This window comes from Zeus faber (assembly GCF_960531495.2).
Source record: "Zeus faber genome assembly, chromosome: 2".
Lineage (NCBI taxonomy): Eukaryota > Metazoa > Chordata > Actinopteri > Zeiformes > Zeidae > Zeus > Zeus faber.
In genome coordinates, this window is record NC_137189.1 from 40,840,620 (window position 1) to 40,862,603 (window position 21,984).

Genomic DNA, 21,984 nt, shown 5'->3' on the forward strand with positions numbered 1-21,984 from the left:
CACGCACCGTGGTTGTTGAGGTTCATCGTACATATTTTGTGGAACAAGCTATGGAGTTGACAACCAAGACATTCTTTTAATAAATGAACATATGCGCACATTATTTTGCTGCGGACCCCCCTGCCATTGCGTTGAGTACCCCTAGAGGGCCCTGGACCGCGGTTTGGGAAACCCCTGGGACACATCCCATGCAACATGCGCCCGGCAGACTCAAGCAGCTTTTGAAACGGCGACTTTTTACGCGCGTTTCCCGACTTTTCAACCTCCTCGTCCCGCCGTACAGCTGCAACATGTTTTAAAACACGCCAATTCGGCACCTTGGATGGGCTCGCTCGTATACTGCACGTCCCACCGTGTCGCAACCTCCTTCCCCGTCGCACTGCTCTTCTCCCCCCTGTATATCTGCCTCTGCCTCGCTCTCTCTGAACCAGCTGTTCTTGGGTATGGTGTTGGCCTCCATTAGCGATGCGCTGACCCAATATTTTGGGGTTGAAAGCCAAGCTGGTGGCGAACACAGGCAGACATGTTGACAAGTGGCGGGGGTGGAGTATTAAATGACCCTCTAGGGACAGGGATGGTGGGGGCGGGCGGCGGGGGGTGGGGGCGGGGGTGTCGGGGGCATCAGATGGCCGAGTAGAAGTAACCTAGCGTTGCTTGAGGCCTCCATTCCCCTTCAGTATCTCCCTGTCCCATCTCTCCCTCCCTCCCTCCCTCCCTCTCTCTCTCTCTGTTATCTCAGGAATGAAATGAGAAAATCCCGCAGCCAGCTGACTCGCTCTACCCCCGTTTCCACAATTCACGGCAAACGCACGCGGACACGCCGACAGCCCGTGCCGCCGCACCGAGCCAGCTGGATTGCGCCGATCCTGGAGGTCCCCGCCCACGGGCCGAGACCAGCCAGCCACAGTGACGCGTGACAGCCACGCCCGCCGGGGTACCCGCGGCTTTGAAGGCCGAGTCGTCGGAGAGCGGAGGATGGCGGCCGACACGCGCACCCTGCCACCCGCCCGTCACATGACCTTCGTCTAACCCGGCCAATGTCGGTCTGGTTTACCGCTGACGTCCAATCGCGACTGTTTTCTCATTTGCCGACCTCGGCCGGAGTGAGTAACAGCGGATTAACGTGGCTGCAATGCCGCTTTCGTACTGTACTGGCACTGCGGCCGACGGCACGCTCGCGATTCAGGCAGGTTTTAGGCGTGGCGGCTTCCATGCAGAGGCGTTTAATGAATGGTCGATTTCCAAAATGCAAACCTTCCGTTTGTGCTTATGGTGTTATTATTTGGATTTGTATTCCCTTGATTTGTTGTGTTTTCAACTGGCCCCAAGTGACACGTCACTTTGGGGGCGAAGGCGTCCGTGTCTGCCCCCGTGTACCCTGCGTCCTGACCTTCCCGAAAACGCACCTCGCCGTTTAAAATAAAGCAGCTACAGCGGAGGGGCCCGCGCCGCCTGCTGCCCCCTCGTTAGACAGCCCGGCCTCAGGCCCCGGCCCCGGCCCGCTGCATTGCGCGGTAATACAAGCCGTCGGCGGGGCACGTGGACCGCACCGCGGACGGGCCGTTCTCAGCGGATTATTTTGGGCTCGCCACGCTGTGTCATTACACAGTGGGACCCGCTCTGTATTTAGACCTGCTGATTGTAGGGCTGAGATCTGGGGCCGGAGCGGCTTGGGTGGAGCCGAGGTGGGTCCTCGCAGGGTTTGGGTTTGGGTGGGTGAAAGGGACCGTGCCCCCTGCGCTTGATGTGTTTTGCGGTGTAAACCGGGGGCCGCGTGTCGCCGCCGCCCCCCCCCCCCCCCCCCCTCCCCTCCACCGGTACTCCCTTACATTCCACTCGTTCCTCTTTCTCCTTTTCTCTTTCCTTTATATGTTCCACAATATCCCCAAGTAAGCCCCCGCCCCCCTTCACTGGTTCACCCGTGTAAAGTGTGTTATCTTGGGCCTATCTGTGGAGCAGTTCATATCTGTGGTATCTTGTGAAGAGGGTTGGGGAGGGCTCTGTGCAGCGTGTGTGTGTGTGTGTGTGTGTGTGTGTGTGTGCGCGCGCGCGCGCGTGTATGCGAGTAATGAACGACTGACGGGAGGGGGCGGAGCCCAGCCGCTGACTGAAATGCGATAGCTGCTCCGCTCCACGGCGCTATCGCACACTGTCGCGCACTCCGGCGGAGGCACACACACGCGGCGTGGAGAGCGGAGCCGAGCGGAGCGGAGCCGAGCGAGGGTGCGCGGCGGAATGGAATGAAAGCTCCCCTGGAAGCCAAGGGCGCACCGCCTGCCTCGCCTGTCACCGCGCGAGTTCTGTGACGACTGGGGATTCGGGACCGATTCGTGCGCGCACGGATTTCCCGCCGGCCGCCGGGTTCGACTGGTGCGCGCATACCGGCGCGTCCAGTGTACCGGCGCGTCCGTACCGGAGCGCGTACACCGGGGCGCCCGTACTGGTGCGCGCCTAGCCGGTGCGTGCGTACGAGCCCTGCAGGAGGAACCGCGGCGTCTCTATCCAGGAGCCCCCCCCCCCACACACACCAAAAAAAAAAAAACCCACTGAAAGTCTTGGAACCGGCGGACACGCACGGGATCTATCCCGCCCTTCCGCCGTGAATGAGAAGATGAAAGTTTGTATGATGTGGTGACTGACCCTGGAAGGCGGGGGGAGTGTGGGCTCTGCGTAACGAACGAAAAAAAGAACCTAAAAAAACAAAACAAAAAAAACAACCCTTTCTAAAAATCCATCAATGACAATATCTCTCCTCCGCCCGTGGTTTGATCAAGGACCTGGATTTACTGAAGTGGTTTCTGCTGCCAGCGGTTTGGAACCGAAGGGTGCGGAGGAGGGCTTTTTTTTCCCCCCCTCCACCCCCCCCCCCCCGAAGGCAAGATTTGATAGCAGGCGGGGGAACGTTATAAGAAATTAAAAACAAAAAAACAAAAAATTGATCCTCGTCAAGATGGATTTTCTGTCACCTCTGGTCGGATTTCTCTTGGTGATATGTTTGGCACCGCGAGTCAGAGGGAAGGACGGTGAGTTGACTGCGCGCATGGTTTCTGTCTCCAAATGGAAAACGTCAAGACATCCGAACGCACCCCCTTTGGATCCCCGCACGTTACGTTTAAATGCGTTTACTGGGCGTAAGACGCCCGTCGTCTGGGAGGAGAGTAGCCAGAGCCCGTGTGCCTCGAGGGCATGGAAGCACTAAATGTCTGGTTTAACTGGGAAGCAAAGAGGACCAATCGGAGGGGAAACACACACACACACACACACACACATATATATATAATTTTTTTTTTATTGTATACTATCGCTTTATAGTCCGGTGAGCGATCTCTAATTTAATTATGTAGGGTTTTTTGTTTAAATTGCCTATTTATTTATTTTATTTCACTTACTCCGAATATCTTACCGATCATTTTGGAGTGATTTTTTTTTTTAAATGTTATACACGTGTTTAAAAAAAAAAAATCATCATATTACATACATATAGTGTTAATATTAATAATATTCGTTTTAATATTGTTCTTTATTAAAGCGGAATCTCGTATATGCCCCAGTGAGTTCCCCCCCCCCCCCCCCTTTGGAAATCCTTAAATATATCTATATATTTTTATTTTATTTTTTTACATGAGAAGAAGTTGGACTTGAGTCATGCCGAGTGCCCCGCGATATCGCCACGGCGCGTAAACACGCTGTTTACCCGGAGTCGTTGCCCTTCGCGTCCCCTTTGACGCGGGTCTAATCGTATTGTTCGTCGAGCGGGAGGGAAACGAAACAACGCAAACGAAGACGGCGCCGGTGAAAGTGCGACCGACCCCCCCACCTCCATCCCCCCCCATGCAACCGCGACCGTCGAGGCTCCAGAGGAGGTGCGACCTATCATAAGGGAGAGCACCCCGCGGCGTCCGCAGGGCCGCGGCGGCGGCGGCGCCACCTGCGCCCCGATCGCGTTCGTCCCAACCTGGGCCCCGATCGCCCCAACCTGGGCCCCGATCGCCCCAACCTGGGCCCCGATCGCGTTCGCCCCAACTTGCGCCCCGATCGCGTTCGCCCCAACTTGCGCCCCGATCGCGCCACGGCGCCCCCCCCCTCCCCGCGACCGCGATCGCGGTCGCGGGGAGGGGGGGGGGGCCGTGGCGCGGCCGCCTGCGCACGTGCCCTTCGCCTTCGCCGCCCGCGGCCCTCGCGTGGAGACGCGGCTGCCCGTGGGGGGGGGGGGGCGGGCGGGCGACAGGTATCATAACTGTATCGCGACACGAGGCTGCTCTCCGGGGGTTTTTTCGGTCACACTGTGGCGTGTGTTTATATGTATGACGCATGCCATACCCTGCACGTCGGAGGCGTGACGTCCGCACGACTTCCTGGCTGTTTTCCCAGATGTCTCCTGTGTGTAAAAGCGTCTCATTGTGGCGTTTGTCCCAAAACAAACAAACAAACAAAAAAACAACAACAAAAACAAAAAAAAAAAGCAAACGTGATATTTTGGAAGCGGCCCGAGCCCCCCCCCCCCCCTCCATCCATATCCGAAGCGGTGCCGTCGCTTACTCTCACTGCCCTCACTCCGCCGCCGGATGGAGAATCTTCGCCCCCCCGGAGTGGCGGGCGGAGGAGCCGCCGTGGCGCCCTCTCCTCATCTCCCACTTGTCTTTAAATGGGGCACTCGCCCTCGCCATCCTGCCATGTCCCTGTGTGTGTGTGTGTGTGTGTGTGTTGGCGTGGATGTGGGTGGGTGCGTGTGATTCGGTGATCTGTTGGCTGCTTCCATACCCGTTGATCAGAGACAGATGTGGGGCCCTTGGCAGCCGTCAGGCCCGATCTCCCCTTCACTCTCTCTCTCCCCCTCTCTTTCTCTCTACATCTCGCTGTCTCTCTCTCCATCCCATTCTCCATCTCTTTCTCTCTCTCTCCCTCCCACTCTCTCTCTCTCTCCCTCTCCCTCTTCCTCTATTTTTTTTTGCCAACGCGCCGCACGTCCCCTCACCCCCATAAGAGCCACATTGCACACGTGGATGCCAGGAGAGGAGAGGTGATGGATAGAGAAGAGACGGAGGAAGGCAGATAGAGAATCGCAGGAGGGTGGGGAGAAGAGGAGCGAGGGCGGCGGCGGTGGAGGAGGAGGGGGGGGGGGGGAGGAAAGAAGGAGGAAGACAGCGGCTGCGGGAGAGGAGTGGGCGGAGGAAGCCGCTGCGAGAGCTTCATTACTGCTTCCCAAGGAGCGGAGCCAACGGGCTCGTGCCGAGGAGCGAAAAATGATACAATGAAAAGGAGAGGGGTGGTGGTGGTGGTGGTGGGGGTGGTGGTGGTGAAGGGAAATGAAGCGAATTGTAAAAAGGGAGAAGTCGGGGGGGGGGGGGTCACGTCAAACGAGGTGTGATCGGAAAAGGGCAACATCAAAGTGTGCGGGGGTCACGGGGTAAACCGAAGCAGGCGGCGGACGGGGCCCCGGGATGGATTGCGAAAAAAAGGGAGGCTTTTTCGCCGAGCGGGAGGGGCCCCTCGGCGCGACCGGGGGCCGCGCGATGACATATTGACATCATTATCTTCGCGTTTTTTTGGTTTTTTTTTAATCTAAATGAGAAATGATAAATGTTTAACAACTGAAGGAGACGGTTCTGGGGATAGTTTACCGATCTGATAGCTCATATCATGTGTTTTTTTTTTGTTTTTTTAACTCATAACAACACCCTCTCAATGCTCGCAACTCGACCTAAACCCGCGCGGAGCGGGGGTCGCCGCCGCGGACGGTCGAGGGCCCCGCCCGCCCGGCCGCCGTCGAGCGGGGTGAGAGGGCTCCACTCGTACTGCGGTCGACGCGCCGGCGACCGCACCACTTACCGCCGCGACCACCGGCGCTAACAAGCGGGGGCCATCGCGCAGATCACAGGGATGTTTATAGAGTGGGACGCGTACTTCCTCTTCTCTTCCCGCCCCCACCCGCTCGCGGTTTTCGCCGTTCGCCTCCACGTCCATCCGTCAACTCTGGGTTAAACGGAGACCTCTCCTCCTCTGACTTCTCGTCTGCTTGCGCGGCCCTTGTTTGCCCTTCTGTCTTTCTCTTTTATCGCTCTCTCTCTCTCTCTCTCTCTCTCTCTCGTTTCTCTCCCACCCCTCCCCCCCGATTCTTTGAATTTTTCATGTTTTTAATCTTCCACCGACTCGGAACGTATCGGCTTTGGTGGGAGAAACAAACAAGGTCACCCATTAGCATTCATAGTCAACGACGGAGCGAGCGCTGCGTTCGATAGCGAGAGGCCGGCCAGGTGGGGAAGTCTCAGCTCTGGGTGCGGCCCGTCGCACTGGGGGTGAAATTAAAAACAAGACCCCCATAAATAAACCAGAGTCTGGGGTCCGCTCGCACTGCCGAATTAGCGGCACACTGGGCTTTCTGACAGGGCCGTGCTCCAAGAGAATAGGCATGATGTGTGTGTGTGTGTGTGAGTGAGGCACAATGTTTGGAATTGACTGTAAATGCCAAGCAGTGTTAACGTAGGCATAGGAGGAGGAGGTCACCTGCTGTGAATTGGGGGGGTTAAGGCATTTATCGAGAGAATTGAAATCCTCCACGTAAGAGACTTTACCGTGGTCACTTCCAGCGGAAGGTGCTGCTTTTGCAGTTTGGGCAATAAATCATAAGAACCCTCTCGTGGCACTACTCCCGTGCACTCCGTTTGCCGATATTGTACTTACTGATTCAGCCAGCGACATTGGGCTCGTTTGAGACACCTTGTGGCGTCTGCGGGTCCTTATAATGTCTTAAAATGTCTTAGAAATGTGGCTGATTTATCCAAACATTTCATTTTGTCAAAAGTAGTCAAGTTCTTCTGCATCTTAAAACTTAGCTTCATACGTACCTGCCCCCCTGTTTCTGCCTAATGCTTACCTCTGCCCTGTACCAACTATATCCTACTTACCTGTAATACATTATTGATTAAGGGAGAAAAGATTTCTCCAAAAATCAGCCTGAAATTTTATCACGATTTGTCTCCAAGATTTCTTCAAATGAATGAAGATCTCCAAGTCTCGGATGCCGGCGTTCAAGACGTAAAGGATTTGCATCGTAAATATTTGCCGGACATTCGATGGCCGCCCAAGAGGTTGAATCGTTGGGGGGATGATACGGCAGCACCCAGGTAGCGTTTGGGATCGGGGCCCCAAACCATTAACCTCCGCCCCCCACCCCCGCAGACCCAGGCAACCATCTGTTTGCCCCCATTGATCTATTGAACCATTGATCCCAATAGCCAAGTGCCACGCATTTAGCTGATTAGTGCAGGGCCACTTATCCTCCTCCACCAGGAGAGGTGGAGGAGGAAGGGAGAAAAGGTCGGGGTTCCTTTGGTCCGTCGGTCTGTCACTGTTGGCCACCATGTTCCCGAACACGATCGCTCATTTGATAATGAGGTGTCGGGAAGGGGTTGGAAAATACATTCTAACCAACTTGGGCCGTTGTCAAAACTGGCGAATCGCGTCGACGAGCGGCGTTCTCGCTCAAAAAAGTTCTGTTTTGTTGCGAGTGCACGGTACGCGCCCCCCAAAAAGCACCTCCCGCTCGCCCCGACACACCCTGACACTTTTTTCCTCACCGGCGACGCGCTTTACGTTCATATCGTTCAGGGCCAAAGGAGTTTCTCAGGAAACGAACAATTAAAAGTGGATATAATTCTTCCTCTCTCATGGCTTTGGCCTTCGTCTTAATTATTTTCTTCACCCCTACCCCCCCCCGCCCCCCCTCTCCCTCCCTCTCTCTCTCTCTCTCTCTCTCTCCCTCCCCCCCTGCGTTCACTCTAGTGTGGAATGGGCGAGATTAAAAGACAGAGACAACCCCATGCGCCTGCCTGAATGGATGAGCGCTGCCCACTCTCGCTGCTCATTCCCTCAGTCTGGGTGATAGCGTTTTTTAATTAAGGTGGGGGGACGGGCGAGATAGAGCGAGCGAGAGAGAGAGAGAAACACAGAACGATGGAAAGATTTATCGTCGCCTCGCCCGCCCCCTGCCCCCCCCCCCTTTTCCCCCTGCATGCCAGCAGCTTATCCCCGAGTGCGACGGCATGCTCGCCTGATAACGCGGCTAATAGAAACCAGGGAGGCGCGCGTGCACGCTCGCGTGCACACACACACACACACGCGCGGTGGGCTCGGACGTGCATGGTCTGACGTTGGGCGAGGACATGCAGACGTGCACGTCTTTGCAGATGAGCGGAGATAAGGGCTCACGCAGCGGGGCGCAGAGGAATGTCCTCCCGCATTGGAAACACAGAATATCAGCCGATGCCGGGACTCGTGCTCCCGGCTCGACGGAGTCCAAACTCTTCCCTCAAGATTGCGCCGATTCTCACAGATTGAGAGTTCCGGTGGACCCCGCCACCAACAGCCGAGGCGGCCGCGCAGAGCGGCGCCTGACACGCTGAAAGGGCTGTTTCTTAAAATTAAAAAAAAACAAAAAAAAAACTATCGAATATGGGGTTTTGTCTTCACCAAATAATCTCAGGGATTTTTCACCTTAATGTTGAAACTCGCAAATGTACTGTATGCACGTGTTCCCAACAACTTGGCAGAGAAAAGCCGGAAATATTCCTTTCTTTCCCATCCTCACCCTGACGGCAGTCGTGCATTCACACACACACACACACGCGCGCGCACATGCATGCACGCACACACACACACACAGATAGTTTCTGCAAGAGTGTGTGTGTGTGTGTGTGTGTGTGTGTGTGTGTGTGTGTGTGTGTGTGTGTGTGTGTGTGGTGACTGACAGAGGTGTTCCGGTGGGGTCAGCGTCTACAGGGAGCCGCTGGATAGGAGACAGGGCTTAATGAGCCTCGTCTCACACACACGCGCACACACACAGACACACACACACACACGCACACGCACACGCACACAGTTGCTAAAACACAGCCCTCAGTCAGTCGATCTATCCATCCCTTACCTCACTTGATCTCTCTCTCGCTCTCTCTCTTCTCTCTTTCCTCTCTCTCTGTCTCTCTCGTTAACATGCTCTCTCCACCTCTCCTCTCCACACTTGCTGACGCCACCGAAGCCCCTTCAGCCTTCCATCAATCTCTCTCACGCTATCTCTCTCTCTCTCTCTCTCTCTCTCTCTCTCTCTCTCTCCCCTCTCTCCACCTCAATCTCTCCCCTGCTTTCTCATCCCTCTCCTCTGTCTCCTCACCTGCCTTAATCCCCCACACGTGTACACACACACACACACACACACGCGCGCGCGCGCGCACGCACACACACGTACACACACACGTACACACACACACACACACACACACACACACACACACGTACACATAGATACACACACTTTTCCTTATTGCCCATTGAACGGGCAGCTCGGGGGAAAAAATGTCGAGGCTGCAGGATTTTTCCCCAAACGACTTAATCTGCCTGGAGCCCCGCGCTGATAGCCTGCTGCACACTGCTCCCGAGCCCCCAACAATGACTGTCTGTCTGCGCCGCTCTCCTAGATAAAGAGATGTCTGTATGGATCCCTGTGTGTGTGTGTGCGCGTGTGTGTGTGTGCGTGTGTGTGTGTGCGTGTGTGTGTCTTTTTGTCTCCTCCATTCTTTTCCATTTCTGCTGTTCTTTTGTTCGTCTTCATCCGTACTTTTGTGAGCTCCGATGACTGACTGCAGCGCTCTTTTTATTTTGAGATCCGGCTCTCGACGAGTCACTCGGTGGAGCCTTTCGTCCGGTTTTCGGTTGGTGTAAAGCGTGGGGGTGGGGTGGGGTGGGGTGGGGGGTGGGGAGGGGGGCTTCCACGGAATCGGAAGAGTCGGTTCACAGGAATCGTTTAATTTGGCTAAAGATTATTTATAGCGGCGGAATGCAATGTGTAAATCATGTCACGTTCAATTTCAATTACGCCAAGTACCCTGACCTTTTTTTCCACGTTAATTGAATACTCACTTGTCATTTTCGGTTCGCGACGCGTGAGATTTACTCACTGGGTCGCTCTCGCTCGCCGCCCGCCCGCCCGCCCGCCCGCCCGCTAACCGAACGCACCTTGAAGGGGTTTGGGGCAAATGCTGGTCGGTGAAGCGAGATCCCAAAACAAGCAAACAAACAAACTCTTCCCCCGGACTGACTCCCGACTCCGCAGTCGTTTAAAACATTTGTTTGATATGAACGAATCGCTTGCCAGCATGACAGTCCTTACGTGTCTATGTATCTGCATGCGAACGTGTGTGTGTGTGTGTGTGTGTGTGTGTGTGTGTGTGTGTGTGTCACCTGGCATGTTGGAAGTCGGGTGCGGTGGCAAAGTAGCCATTAAGAGACGGCGTGTGTGTGTGTGTTTGGGCGCGGCCATGGCAGCGCGTCTTTGCCCCGGCGCGTATTCGAAACTCACACGCAAAACGTTCAACCCGGAGACGCCCGTCCGGCCGCGCCCGACTATGGGCGGTTTGCGCTCGTCCGCGCACGGCGGCGCCGATCCGTTCCCCCGTTACAAAGTGAGGAAGCCACCGACGCTCTATCAAATGTCAGAGGATCTTAAGTGCGCCTTTTAAGCACAATAGGCAGTGGAAATGTCAACACTTGAAGGGTCTATTACACTTCAGGACCTTGGCGATTTTCTTCCCTTTCGCTTCCTCCATCGACCCCCTCTACGAGAATTTGAAAAAGACAAAAATAGGTCTCGCAGGGCGGCTGGTTGAGCCGACCCTTCTGTGAAACGGAGCTGAGCGGAGAAACAGCTGAACGTGGCGGGAGTGAAACTGAGTGTGTGTGTGTGTGCGTGTGTGCGTGTGCGCGCGTGTGGCGTGACGGACCCGCAGTCCACCGTCGAACCTGTTTTGTTTTCCCTCCGACGACGGCCCTTGTTTGATCAACATATGAGAAATACAATATGGAGTCCGCGCTATATTTTTCATCATGCGCGGCGCCCGAATTTAATATCTCCGAGTTCATTACGTGCGAGGATCCCCGCGGCGGCGGCGGCGGCGGCAGCACTGCCGCATGAATATGAATATCGCCGGCACGCGGAGGGACGCGGCTAACTAGCGACTTACCCCCTAACCCCAATTCCCCCGTCGGCGTTGTCATGGAGAACGCGGACTGCGCTGTCGGCGCCGTACGAAATCATAACGGCAATTGCAAATTTACTTTGGCTTAACCGTGATAAAGGAGCCATTATACTAGAAGCCGTGTGTGTGCGCGCGTCTGTGTGAGAGGAGAGAATGACAGATACTTGTGTACTTGTGCCCGTGTGTTCTTTTGTACACGTCCACATGTGAGTTGACGTGTTTAACGTGTTTCCAGGAGATAAGGCACAGCGAGGGGGCTTACGCAGCCACAGGGGGTTGGGATGGGGGGGACTTTCCCCGAGAATGGACCCTTTGTTGCCGTTGTTAGTTTCTCATTACAGAGTCGGGGTGACACCCCCCCCCCCCCCCCCCCTCCCAAAACTCCACCCCCAGAAACCCCCACCCACCCCCCCAGCTAGACAGGCCGTCTGTGTGTCACTTCCTGCCGGCGGACGCCGAGCTCTATTGTTCCTGGGAGAGCGCGATAGCATCGGGGAATGTGTGCTAATGTTTGCAGATTGGTTTTGCCAGAGCAACAATTACACTTGAAGGATTATCCCTACGGGGGGGGGGGGGTGGCAGCGAGATAAGAGGCAGGGTGTGGAACGCGGCGAGAACGGGCCCCGTTGTGTTTGCGCGCGTTTCGCCCGGTGCACTCGCGACGATCTTTTATTGCTTTTAGTGCCGCGCCCGTCCCCCTTGCATTGCCATCCGGCGGCGGAGAAACTCCAATTTGGGCTCCTCATTGATGGCCCAAATTGCTTTCTTTCTCTCCGCTGGCGTTCATTTGCGGCTCATCACATGGCTCCCCCTGGAAAGCCTGACAAGTCACTTAGGGAGGGAAGTTTTTGGCCGCTCAGAGGACCACTGTTGTTTTCCGCGTCGCCTGCTACTTTTGTGGTTTCGATTCCCTCTGCGCGTTTTAGTGAGGGCTGGTCAACAAAATCCAATATCATATTTTCTGTCGAAATACCTTGATAACGACAATTTGATGATGTCTTTGGGATGATCATTGGTGCTTTCATAAGATAATAACGCACAAGAAGTATTTGAGAAACATTTGTTGGGGCCGTGAATGTTATGAAGGAGCCGATGGAGACATCGAATATAGAACAGCTCGAGCAGTCTATGAAGTTCAGTGTCTTCTGTGTCTCTGTCTTCTGTGTCTCTGTGCCGGAGGTCCCCGAACGCGCCGGTTGGGTGGCGCGTGGTAGGCCAAGCTGCCACAAACGCGTATAACGTGGTTTTTAGCTACTTTTCAAGCCCAAAGTCGCGGACTTGGCAAGTCTGCCGAGTGCCTGCGTGCCAACCAATTTCATCCCGCAACTTTTGGAAGAAACCACTACCATGGGGAAAGGGGGTGGGTGACTTTTTGAGGTATGATCTATGACACAATTATAAGAAAAAGTTTGACTAATACTATAAAATGAACATAACAGATTATGAAAAATAATAGTAGTAAAATAAAATAATATCCGATAATATCCAAATCCAGATAGCAACAATCGGCTTGACACCCCAATTATATCGATCGATATATCGCCCAGCCCTAACATAGCCTTCAACTGTCTTGGTCAATGGGTTTGGCGGCAAAAACTTTTCCCACACCTCCTATGTTTGTGTAGTTTGGAGTTAGCCGCTTGCATCCCCAAAGCGTGGCCTGACATCCCTTGTCGCTGTACTCGCCATTACTTCCCCGCACTTTAGATATTTCATTTAGATATTGTGCTCATACGCCTGCCCATGCTCTAAGTGAATTGCTCCTATTTCCTCATTTGAGATGACAGTTATGTTTGCCAGAGTAGCTATAGAAGCACCTCAATTATAAGTGATTTACAGTTCATCCCAAACAACGTACAGCCCAGCTCTGCTTCTTTCAGACACTCAAACTTATGTTTGGCCTAATTGTTGCTAAATGACATTCAGACAAGGGCTGTACCATTAGGGCAAAATTTCTCCAGGAAGTCTTCATGAGCGTTATCCACACCCTTTTTTCAGATTGCGATGTCGTCTTGGATGCCAGCCAGGCCGGTTACATCACCTCGCCGGGCTACCCGCTGGAGTACCCCCCTCACCAGAACTGCCACTGGGTCATCACGGCGCCCGAACCCTCGCAGCGCATCGTCCTCAACTTCAACCCCCACTTCGAGATCGAGAGGCTGGACTGCAAGTAAGTGGGAAGGGGCGGCAGGGGAGGCGGGCGGGCGGTCAAGCACCGGTATCCCACTTTCTCTTTCAATAGAAAGACCAAAAACGCGTCGTCTCGTCGACAAGCTGTAATCAGCCCGGCGTTTGAAAGCCATTGTTTCAGCAAAAATTGAGCTTTTGTCTCCCAAACAACTCATTCCCCGCTGATGCTAATGACTTTCTTTTCTTTTTACACATTGGTATAATGTGGTATTGCTTTGGCTACCTCCCAAATTCCCTATTTTCTTTCCAGCATTTTTGCCACAATATGCGGCTGTTAGCTGTTATAGATCCTGATGATCGAGAAAGTATTTTTCTTGCATTCCATTCACCTTTTTCTTTGTCTGGCAACAATTGCAGTCACTCAGCCGCTGCAGCCGTAGTGTTGTTTACGGCGCGCGGCATAAACAACGTCGCCGCGGTGGCCTCTACGCAGGCGCTGCACAGCTATTTTTTCCGGAGGGCGCGCACCCCCCCAGGTATTTCAACTCCGCGCCGTGTGCTTCAGATAATTCGAGATGGACACGTTCCGAAGGAAGGCTGTGCGAACAGTTCCGCAGGTACAGTCTGTACGACCCATCCACGCGTGACCAAAATAACCGGGTGGCGTTAGATTCATGGAAGGAGATGGCGCCGTCCCTGTCCAAAGATTTGGACTATTTTAACACCCCGGGACTTCTTTGTAATGTTTACAGCAGTTCTTTCAGTTTCACGTGGTGCTTTGTGCACAGCGCCCCTTGTCTTTCAGGAGAATATCACCAAGGCATTTACACAGCAACGCCCAACTTTAAAAGCTCCTGCTCTCTGTTGGTGCGCGCGCCGTGAGCCGCACAGCTCGCTTGCATTGACTATAACACCCCTTTCCCACCGCAAAAAAAACCACCGGCAACACCTGGTAACATCTGCCATTTGTCATTAGTTGGATAGGTTACAGCCGGGTTTCAGTCCCCGGGACAAATTACCCTGCAATAGTCACAGTAATTTTCGGCTCCAGCTCCAATCGCCTATGATGACCCGTGACAAATTTTCGCCCCGTTGCCGCCGCGATGCGACGCACGTTGTGGCTCCGGACGTTTGCGGGGAAATAGACTGCAATATCCGTGTATCATTTGATCATTTCATATCCAATTTAGAATATCAAAACAGAAGTTATTAACCCGCATGCGAGACCATGAATGTTTTGAGTGTGGGCAGGGATGGAAATTATGGAGGGGGCGGGGGGTCCGGAACACCCCCTACCTGGCAAAAACATAGAGTTGTCCCCTTCAATATATCATTGTAAACACAGCAATATAATTTTTTAAAAATCGTGGCTCCGCGCCCCGATCGCTCCCTCTCCGACTGAGCCCCCTGGGCCAAAGCAGCGTGTTTTTATTTTAGAAGCAGGTCACTTTATTTTACTCCGTATCCTTATGTAACAAAACAAGCACCGCGCTTGCGCCCTTGAGTGATGGGATCGTTCCGTGGGGACCACAGTGGATTACCCCCATACTCCCCGACGGTCTCCGCGCCACTCCGGCACCGCCCCGAGCCGGTCTCCGAACAGGAGGATCGTCTCTGCTCCCCGTCGCTGAAGGACTGGCATCGGGCGTTGCCGATGCCGATGCCAGTGCCGACTCCATGCTGCTTTTACTGTTTTGTTCCCAATCACACTGGTACCATGACACCCTTTTTCGGCTTGTTTTGTGGTGTCGAAAGTGACACACCAGAAAATAAAAGAAAGGCATACTTGGCAATGGGAAAGGCGCCAATCGCCCATTTTAGTGGGTTTACCCCTGTTTAAAATGCCTGGGTATACCCGTTAACTTTGGTGTAAAAACGGTTTAACAGAACCTTCATGTTCTCACTCGTACACATCTTCATGGCAGCTATCCGTTAATTGCCCCCCTACAAGCTTCACAGCAGGGGGCTAAGTGCCTGGCTCAGGGCTCCTGGACAGTCTTTATTGACGGATCCAGACCTTTTTACTTATTAACGCCACAGGCTCAGAGACCTGGTTTCCTGTATGAAATGATATAGTGTCAAAACGACGGCAATAGCTAAAAAGTCTCTGGTCTCTTTCATGGTTTCCGCTAGAACAAATTGGTGCCGGTCCATGTGTCCTGGAAGATTTCAGTGTCCCCGATAAATGAGAGAGATTCCGGTCATTTATTATCTGTATTCATTGAGTTTAAAAACAATTGACAGGCAGGCTATTTACAGAATGACATCATGAATGCATCTATATTCATAATATTCTTTTATTAAATACTCAAAATAAAATCAGTCGGTTAACACTATTTTAACGATTTGAAATCAAATAATTTCCATTTGTGATCAATAAGTAACAAGGTCAAGGTCACAAGGTCTAAATAAATTATAGTGTTTGTGGTGTTGCCCGTCCTGTAGGCATTTTTTACACAATGGATATTTACCGTCTGCTTTGGCCTCAACTTAAATATCCCCAAAAAGTTGCCAAACTATGGATGTATGTGTCCCCGTTGTCACGTTACATCATCTTTCTGCTTCTCCTTCGAGTTCTGGACGCTGCCGCTCTGTCTCCGCTCCGTGTGAACTGTGTTTACAAGCGCAACCTGTCCACGGGGGAGGGGGGCGGGGCTTATTTCTATACGGGCAAACATGATTGGTCGGAGGTGAAAGGTCAGCTTCAGATCGTCCAAACTGATTGGCTTTAGTTGCAACCTGCCCAAGGCGGAAGATGATCAGATCTGCGGAATTTTTTACAGAAAGGATCGAGTCTATCTTATTTCGACACTGAGGAAGAAAATATGGCGATAATTATGGTGATGACCGTGTTTTCGTGAGCATTTTTGCACCAATTAAAAGTGCGCTTGGAGGGAATTATTTTTCACCGGATATTATGACCGGAGGGATTTAAATATGTCGGACTTAAACATATTTTCCCAGTAAAAAAACGGTAATTACCGGATAATGGAGACTCTGGTCTCTGTCTATCCTTTTCATGTGAAAGAGGATGAGGATTAGTGGTTGTCTTCACCTCCCTCCAACCATCCAGAAGGGAGCATCGGAAACGCTTTGGCTATATTTTTACCATGTTTTACAACTTACAGGAAGCTATAAAAAAAATGGCGCCCATGTTATGTTAAAAAATAATGTTTAAACAAATGGATGGGAATGATTTGCAAATGTTGTTTGACCCCCCCCCCCCGCAGAAGCGATGGATAAAAGACGATGTATGAAAGACGAGGATGTGGTAGGAGATGTGCTGGGAAGAAAAAGCTCAGAAGGAGACAGAGAGAGAGGGAGAGGGAGGGAGGCAGAGAGGGAGAGGAGGAAATGGGAAGGGAAAGGAGAGAATGAGGCCCAGCTGTTGCGCTGGACGGGGGGACCGAGGTTGGGCAGTTTACTTTCTCAGAGATGGGAATAATAGGAATCACATGGCCTCCTTTTGTCTTGGACCTCGGAGGACGAGGCTTCATGCGATCGGGTTATGGGGAGTGCACGCACAATTCCGTTGGAGAGACACTGACGACGACCCGTTTGTTGATGACATAGACAACAAACACAATAAACCGGTGTCGCGATCGCACCGTTACTCGAACCGCAGCCTCTATGTAGTCGTAACCACGGAAACGCTGCGCTCGGACTGGCTCTGGAGATGAAATATTTGAAAATGCCCCCCCGCCGTTTCTTCAGGTTGTTTTGGACGTTCAGAGTAAGAGCCCAAGTTAAACCGTCAATACCAGATTTTAGTGCCGTCACAGGAGCGGGTCGCAACTCTCCCGCGTACTTCCCACCTCTGGTAACCGTGGCGACGCCCGATTCTCCGGCGGGGGCCCGGCGGAGAGCGAAACGGCTGCCGACAATCTGCGCGTCGACTCATTTCTCGCCGCCCTGAGGGAGGGAGGGACGGACGGGCGAGCGGGAGGGAGGGAGGAGGAGGATGGGAAAGCTAAAATGTCCCTTTCTTCCCCGCCTGCCTGTGCTGCACCCGCTGTTTTCCTCTCTTAGTGGAGTTTCGCTGGGGAAGGTTTTTTCCTTTCCTTTTTTCTTCTCACCCGCCTGGAGGGGACGGAGGCCTTGGCCTGCCCTTCCCTCTCCCGCTCCCACTCACTCCCCCTCTCATCCCGCAGGAGAGAGGGGAGAGTCAGGGTGCGTGGGTGTGTGTAGGTATGTGAGTGTGAGGGAGTGTGTGTTGGGCGGATCAACACCGCCCCCCCCCCCCCCCCCCCCCCAAACACAACCACAGCCGTCCATCCTCCCCTCGGGAGACAAACCAAAAAAAAAAAGCTGAATGTTTTTAAACGCAAGCCCATTTGAATTGTCGGGGAGAGCTCGCGCGAACCCCGGCTCATGAGTCAGTGTTAAAAAAAACTAAAAAAAACGGCAGCAGAAATAAGTTTGAAAAGTGCCAAAGTGCACTAGCTCGATACTCCCGCTTTTTCGCCGTCCGGGGTTATTCTTTTTTTTTTGGCGGTGATTGATTCCGGAGCCCCCCGGAGGCGCTCCCTCCTATTCCCGTGTGATTATACGTAGCAATGGGAGGGAAGGTTTTTTTTTTATTTTTTTTATTTTGTGCAGGCTTTCTATGGCCCCGAGAGCTGAGTGAGGACGGTCAAGGAAAAAGGGGGCCAAAGGGCCGGCGAGATGAGGTTTGGGTTTTTCCACGCCGGAGCCGGGGAGGAAATCAACGTGACGGAGAGACGGAGGCAGGAAAGCGGGGAGGACAGGAGGCCGGGCGGACGCAGGACTCCGATAGCTCTTCAACTCGATGGCTTCTGAGGTTTTTTTCGGTTTCCGCCCGGGCCGCTCCTGTCAAGTCGAGTTCCAAAACCAGACACTTGGTTTTTAACTTTTTTCGCCGCTACGACAGCATTCACCAAGCGACCCTATCCCCCCACGGGCACTTCAGACCCTTAAACCCCGGGAAATGTGCTCGGGTCAGCCTTGAACCTCCCCCGCCTCAACCCCCACCCCCTCGGACCACCTCAGCGCCCCGTGGACCACCTCAACCCTCCCTCGCCTCCTTCGCCTCCCTCGCCTCCTCCTTCCTCATCCTTCTTTCTCCGACATTCTGCTGCAATCCACTTGGCAGCTCCCGCTCAGCCCTGCCCTGTGTCTGGGGTGGCACTTTAATTCGGGGATTTCATTTCAGCTGAGGTGGTGGGGGAGGCAAGGGGGGGAGGCGGGAGCGGGGTGGCGTTGGGGGTGCGGCCACGTGCCAAATAGCTCTTAGCTCCGGGCTGCCAGACGATTTGATGTGAGCTAAATGTAATAAAGGCTAGATGAAATATCAGGCCCATATCTCTAATGCAATCTGCCATTGCCAGGCCCCTGGATGTAACCCACTGATACGGGGGAAGGGAGGGGGGTTCTCTCCCCCATTCTCTCCCTCTCCCCTCACCTCCTCTCTTTTCCTTTCATCCCCATCCACCCCTCTCACCCCCGCTCTCCCCACTTATTGCACGCATTCCTGCTCCCTCTCCTTCTCTTTCTCTCTTTCTCTCTCTCTCTCTCTCTCCCTCTCTCTCTGACTTATTTCTTTCCTTTTTATACCCCTCCATCTTTTCCTCTTCCTGGATTTATCTCTTCCTCAGCTTTGTTCTCTCGTTCTCTCTCTCTCTCTCTCTCTCTACGGTCCACCTCTTTTCGCCCTAGGTAGAGTTTTTTTTTTTCTTATTCTTTACACGCTGGAATTAAACATTGGGCCTGACAGATTACGTGCTCACATAAACATTAACACACACACACACACACACATGCACACACACACACACACACACACACACACACACACACACACACACACACACACACACACACACACACACACACACACACACACACACACACACACACAGAGGTCATAACATTTGGAGCTAGTCGTTGGAGAAGATCCATTCTTTTTACCGTTGTGGTTTTATTTCCCCCTGTTTTATTTGGTTATTAGTTATTGAACAAAGCCCGAGGTGGACTTGCTTGATGCTATAAGAGGTTTTATCGCTTTAGCACACACGGACACACGCACACGCACACACGCACACACACAAACACACACACACACACACACACACACACACACACAAACACACACCACAAGAGCAAACAGGAGGAGCTCTTCATGTGACCAGGAACATCACACGCCAAAGGGATTCACCGTTTCTGTGGAGTGTGTGTGTGTGTGCGTGCGCGTGCGTGTGTTTGTGTGCGTGCATGCATGTGTGTGTGTGTGTGTGCGCGTGTGGGTGGGTGCGTGCGTGCGCCCGCATCCACGAGAGCACGATACGACAGTCAAGGGCCTCTAGGTTACGCAGGAAGGTGTGCGATCAATGTCCATAATGCACTTGTATTGGGAAATCAATGGCTGATCACCATTGACTGGAGGGAGCGGAGAGAGGAGCCAGGGGTCACAGCCAAGGGGACTTTGAGCTCTAGTTCTGGCCCCTGTTCTGGCCTCCAAAAAAAATAAAAGGATTCACGAATAGAGCTGAATTTGAATCAGAATCAGAATAAGATCCCGCAACCATATGTGTTCAGGGTGGATTTAGCTGGGACTTTGAGCCAATGTGAGAAATGTGACAGTAAATAAAAGTGTGAATTGTATTTCAGTTGGGTTGAGATGTCTACCCAAATGTTTTTACCCTCGATATTCTCCCCAGCAATCTCATGAGATTTAATGTGTATTATGACGCGTTTATAGGCCTTTACTGTGACAGTGACAAAAGCCCCCGCAGTCAAAACAGTCATCCGATGCCACCAAAACAGAGTGATCGGGAATTCTATAATAAGTACAAGACGCCGTAACGGTGTGATAATTACGGAGCCGTTCAAGCGCCGATCGACGGCTCCCGCCTGCTCCTCGTGTGACGCCGACCCAGGAAGTTTCGCCGATTCACGTACGTCGGCGGCCCCTCCCGCGCCACAACAAAAACACATTCCCATACACGGCGGGCGGAGAGGGGGGAGGTCGACTCAAACGCAACCAGCGGATGTCAGCGGGTTCGGGTCCGCGCCGTCCAGACGGCGGCGGCGGCTCCTCCGCACTTACACATCGGCGGCCTCCGAGCCTCAGACTGCGTGCGGTCAGCGCTTTGGCCGCCGGTCGTCAGTAAGCAACCGCACACCTCGGGCGGAGGGGAAGGCGGGGGGGCGAAGGGAGGCGAGGGGAGGCGGGCGAAGCGGCGGCATTTGTTTTGCCGGGGCCGGATTGAAGATGACAGCCCTATGGATCTGCAGGGATCCCTCTCCCAGCGTCACGTTAATATTTCAGAGGCACTTATGCTTTATTAGAGTTCCCTGAGGGGAAGGGGTGGAGGAGCGCGCGCTCATGTGCGGATGCTGAGCACTGGCGAGTGTACTGTGTGTGTGTGTATCTGTGTGTGTGTGTGTGTGTGTGTGTGTGTCCCTGTGTGTACTGTATATCTACGAGTGTGTGTGTGTGTGTGTGTGTGTGTGTGTGTGTGTGTGTGTGTTGTAAACCACAGCCTTACTTAACTTTCTGCCTCACTGTGAGTCACAGAGAGAGAGAGAGAGAGACGGAAAGTGGGTCTTCCATTGTTGTGGGGTGCTGTGGGTTGCAGTGCTTTGAGAGGAGCCGGAAAACAAGGGGGAAAGAAGAAGAACGCGCAAGAAAGAGAAAGGGAATAGTTTCACTTCGCACGGAAGCCTCGCTTTTTATTTTGCATTTTTTGTTTCCCGATCGCCCACGAGGAGCCGTTTGTCTGTTGTTAATGAGTTAACCTACCGCAAATCGCAACTTGCCGAACATTTGATTTTCCTGATGTCGCGGTTTATCTCTGGTTTTCCGTAACGTAGAAAATCTCAACTCCCGAAAAGCGTTTATTATAACAAAGTTAGCTTAGTTGTCACTCGTGCAAAAGGCCTGTTAATAGGGAGGATTTCTCCAAAGAAGAAAGATGAGGATATCCAGAAACACATAGAGGTTGTTTTGCAGACGGGGGTTTAATCTAAATCAGGACTAAAATAATCCTACATATATTAATCCAGAACGCCTCATTTGAGATGAATTAGTTCCAGACCCGGAAGTCCTGGACTAAGGTGATGAAGGACTAGTCGGCTCCTTCTGTCTGGTCTTGGTGCTGGTCTCAGTCCAGATCAACCTGCTCCACCCGGAGGCCACGCCCATTACTCCAAAAGATAAAAAACAACAAAGATCATTTCAGACTTCACTGAGACCGAGATTAGCTCTGATCTTCCTTCTGACAATCAGATTTGTTAAACCCAGACTAGGGCAAGTCTGAGAATATTTAAAACCGTGACTGAGAAAGGCTGTTTCAGTTAGTCCAAATTAAAAGTGTGATTTTGTCTAAGATTAGTTCTTAATGCCTGTCTGCGAAACCTTCCCGTCATGTTCCAATTCATTCAGGCCTGCTTTGCAAGAGGCAACTGGCAGGACTGGATGGCATTACCAGTATCACCACTAGTGTGTTTATATATATATATATATATATATATATATATATATATATACACCCATCAGCCACAACATTAAATCCACCACTAATAGCCACCAATATGGTGTAGCTCTCCCTCGTGCCACCTAAAAAGCACGCACGGAAGGTGTTCTGTGGTATCTGGCACCAAGACGTTAGCAGCAGATCCTTTAAGTCCTGGAAGTTGTGAAGTGGGGCCCCCATGGATCGGGCTTGTTGTTCCAGCACATCCCACAGATGCTCCATCGGATCGGACCCTAACCCCACCCATGATGTAGAAGAAATCATGAATCATCAGACCAGGTCACCTTCCTCCATTGCTCCATGGTCCAGTTCTGACTCCAAGTGTCCATTGT

The 21,984-nt window shown here is 52.8% G+C and overlaps 1 protein-coding gene across 3 annotated transcripts in view; it reads left to right on the forward strand.

The window, feature by feature from the left end:
• Positions 1–2,177: 2,177 nt before the first annotated feature.
• The window catches only part of nrp2a (neuropilin 2a), a 79,760-nt gene continuing 59,953 nt past the window's right edge, over positions 2,178–21,984 (forward strand). For all 3 annotated transcript variants that reach the window (XM_080024552.1, XM_080024553.1, XM_080024554.1), the window contains exons 1-2: positions 2,178–3,023; positions 13,026–13,197. In XM_080024552.1, the coding sequence (XP_079880678.1) occupies positions 2,951–3,023; positions 13,026–13,197 (245 nt within the window). In that variant the 5' untranslated portion in view covers positions 2,178–2,950. The remainder of the gene's footprint in view (positions 3,024–13,025; positions 13,198–21,984) is intronic.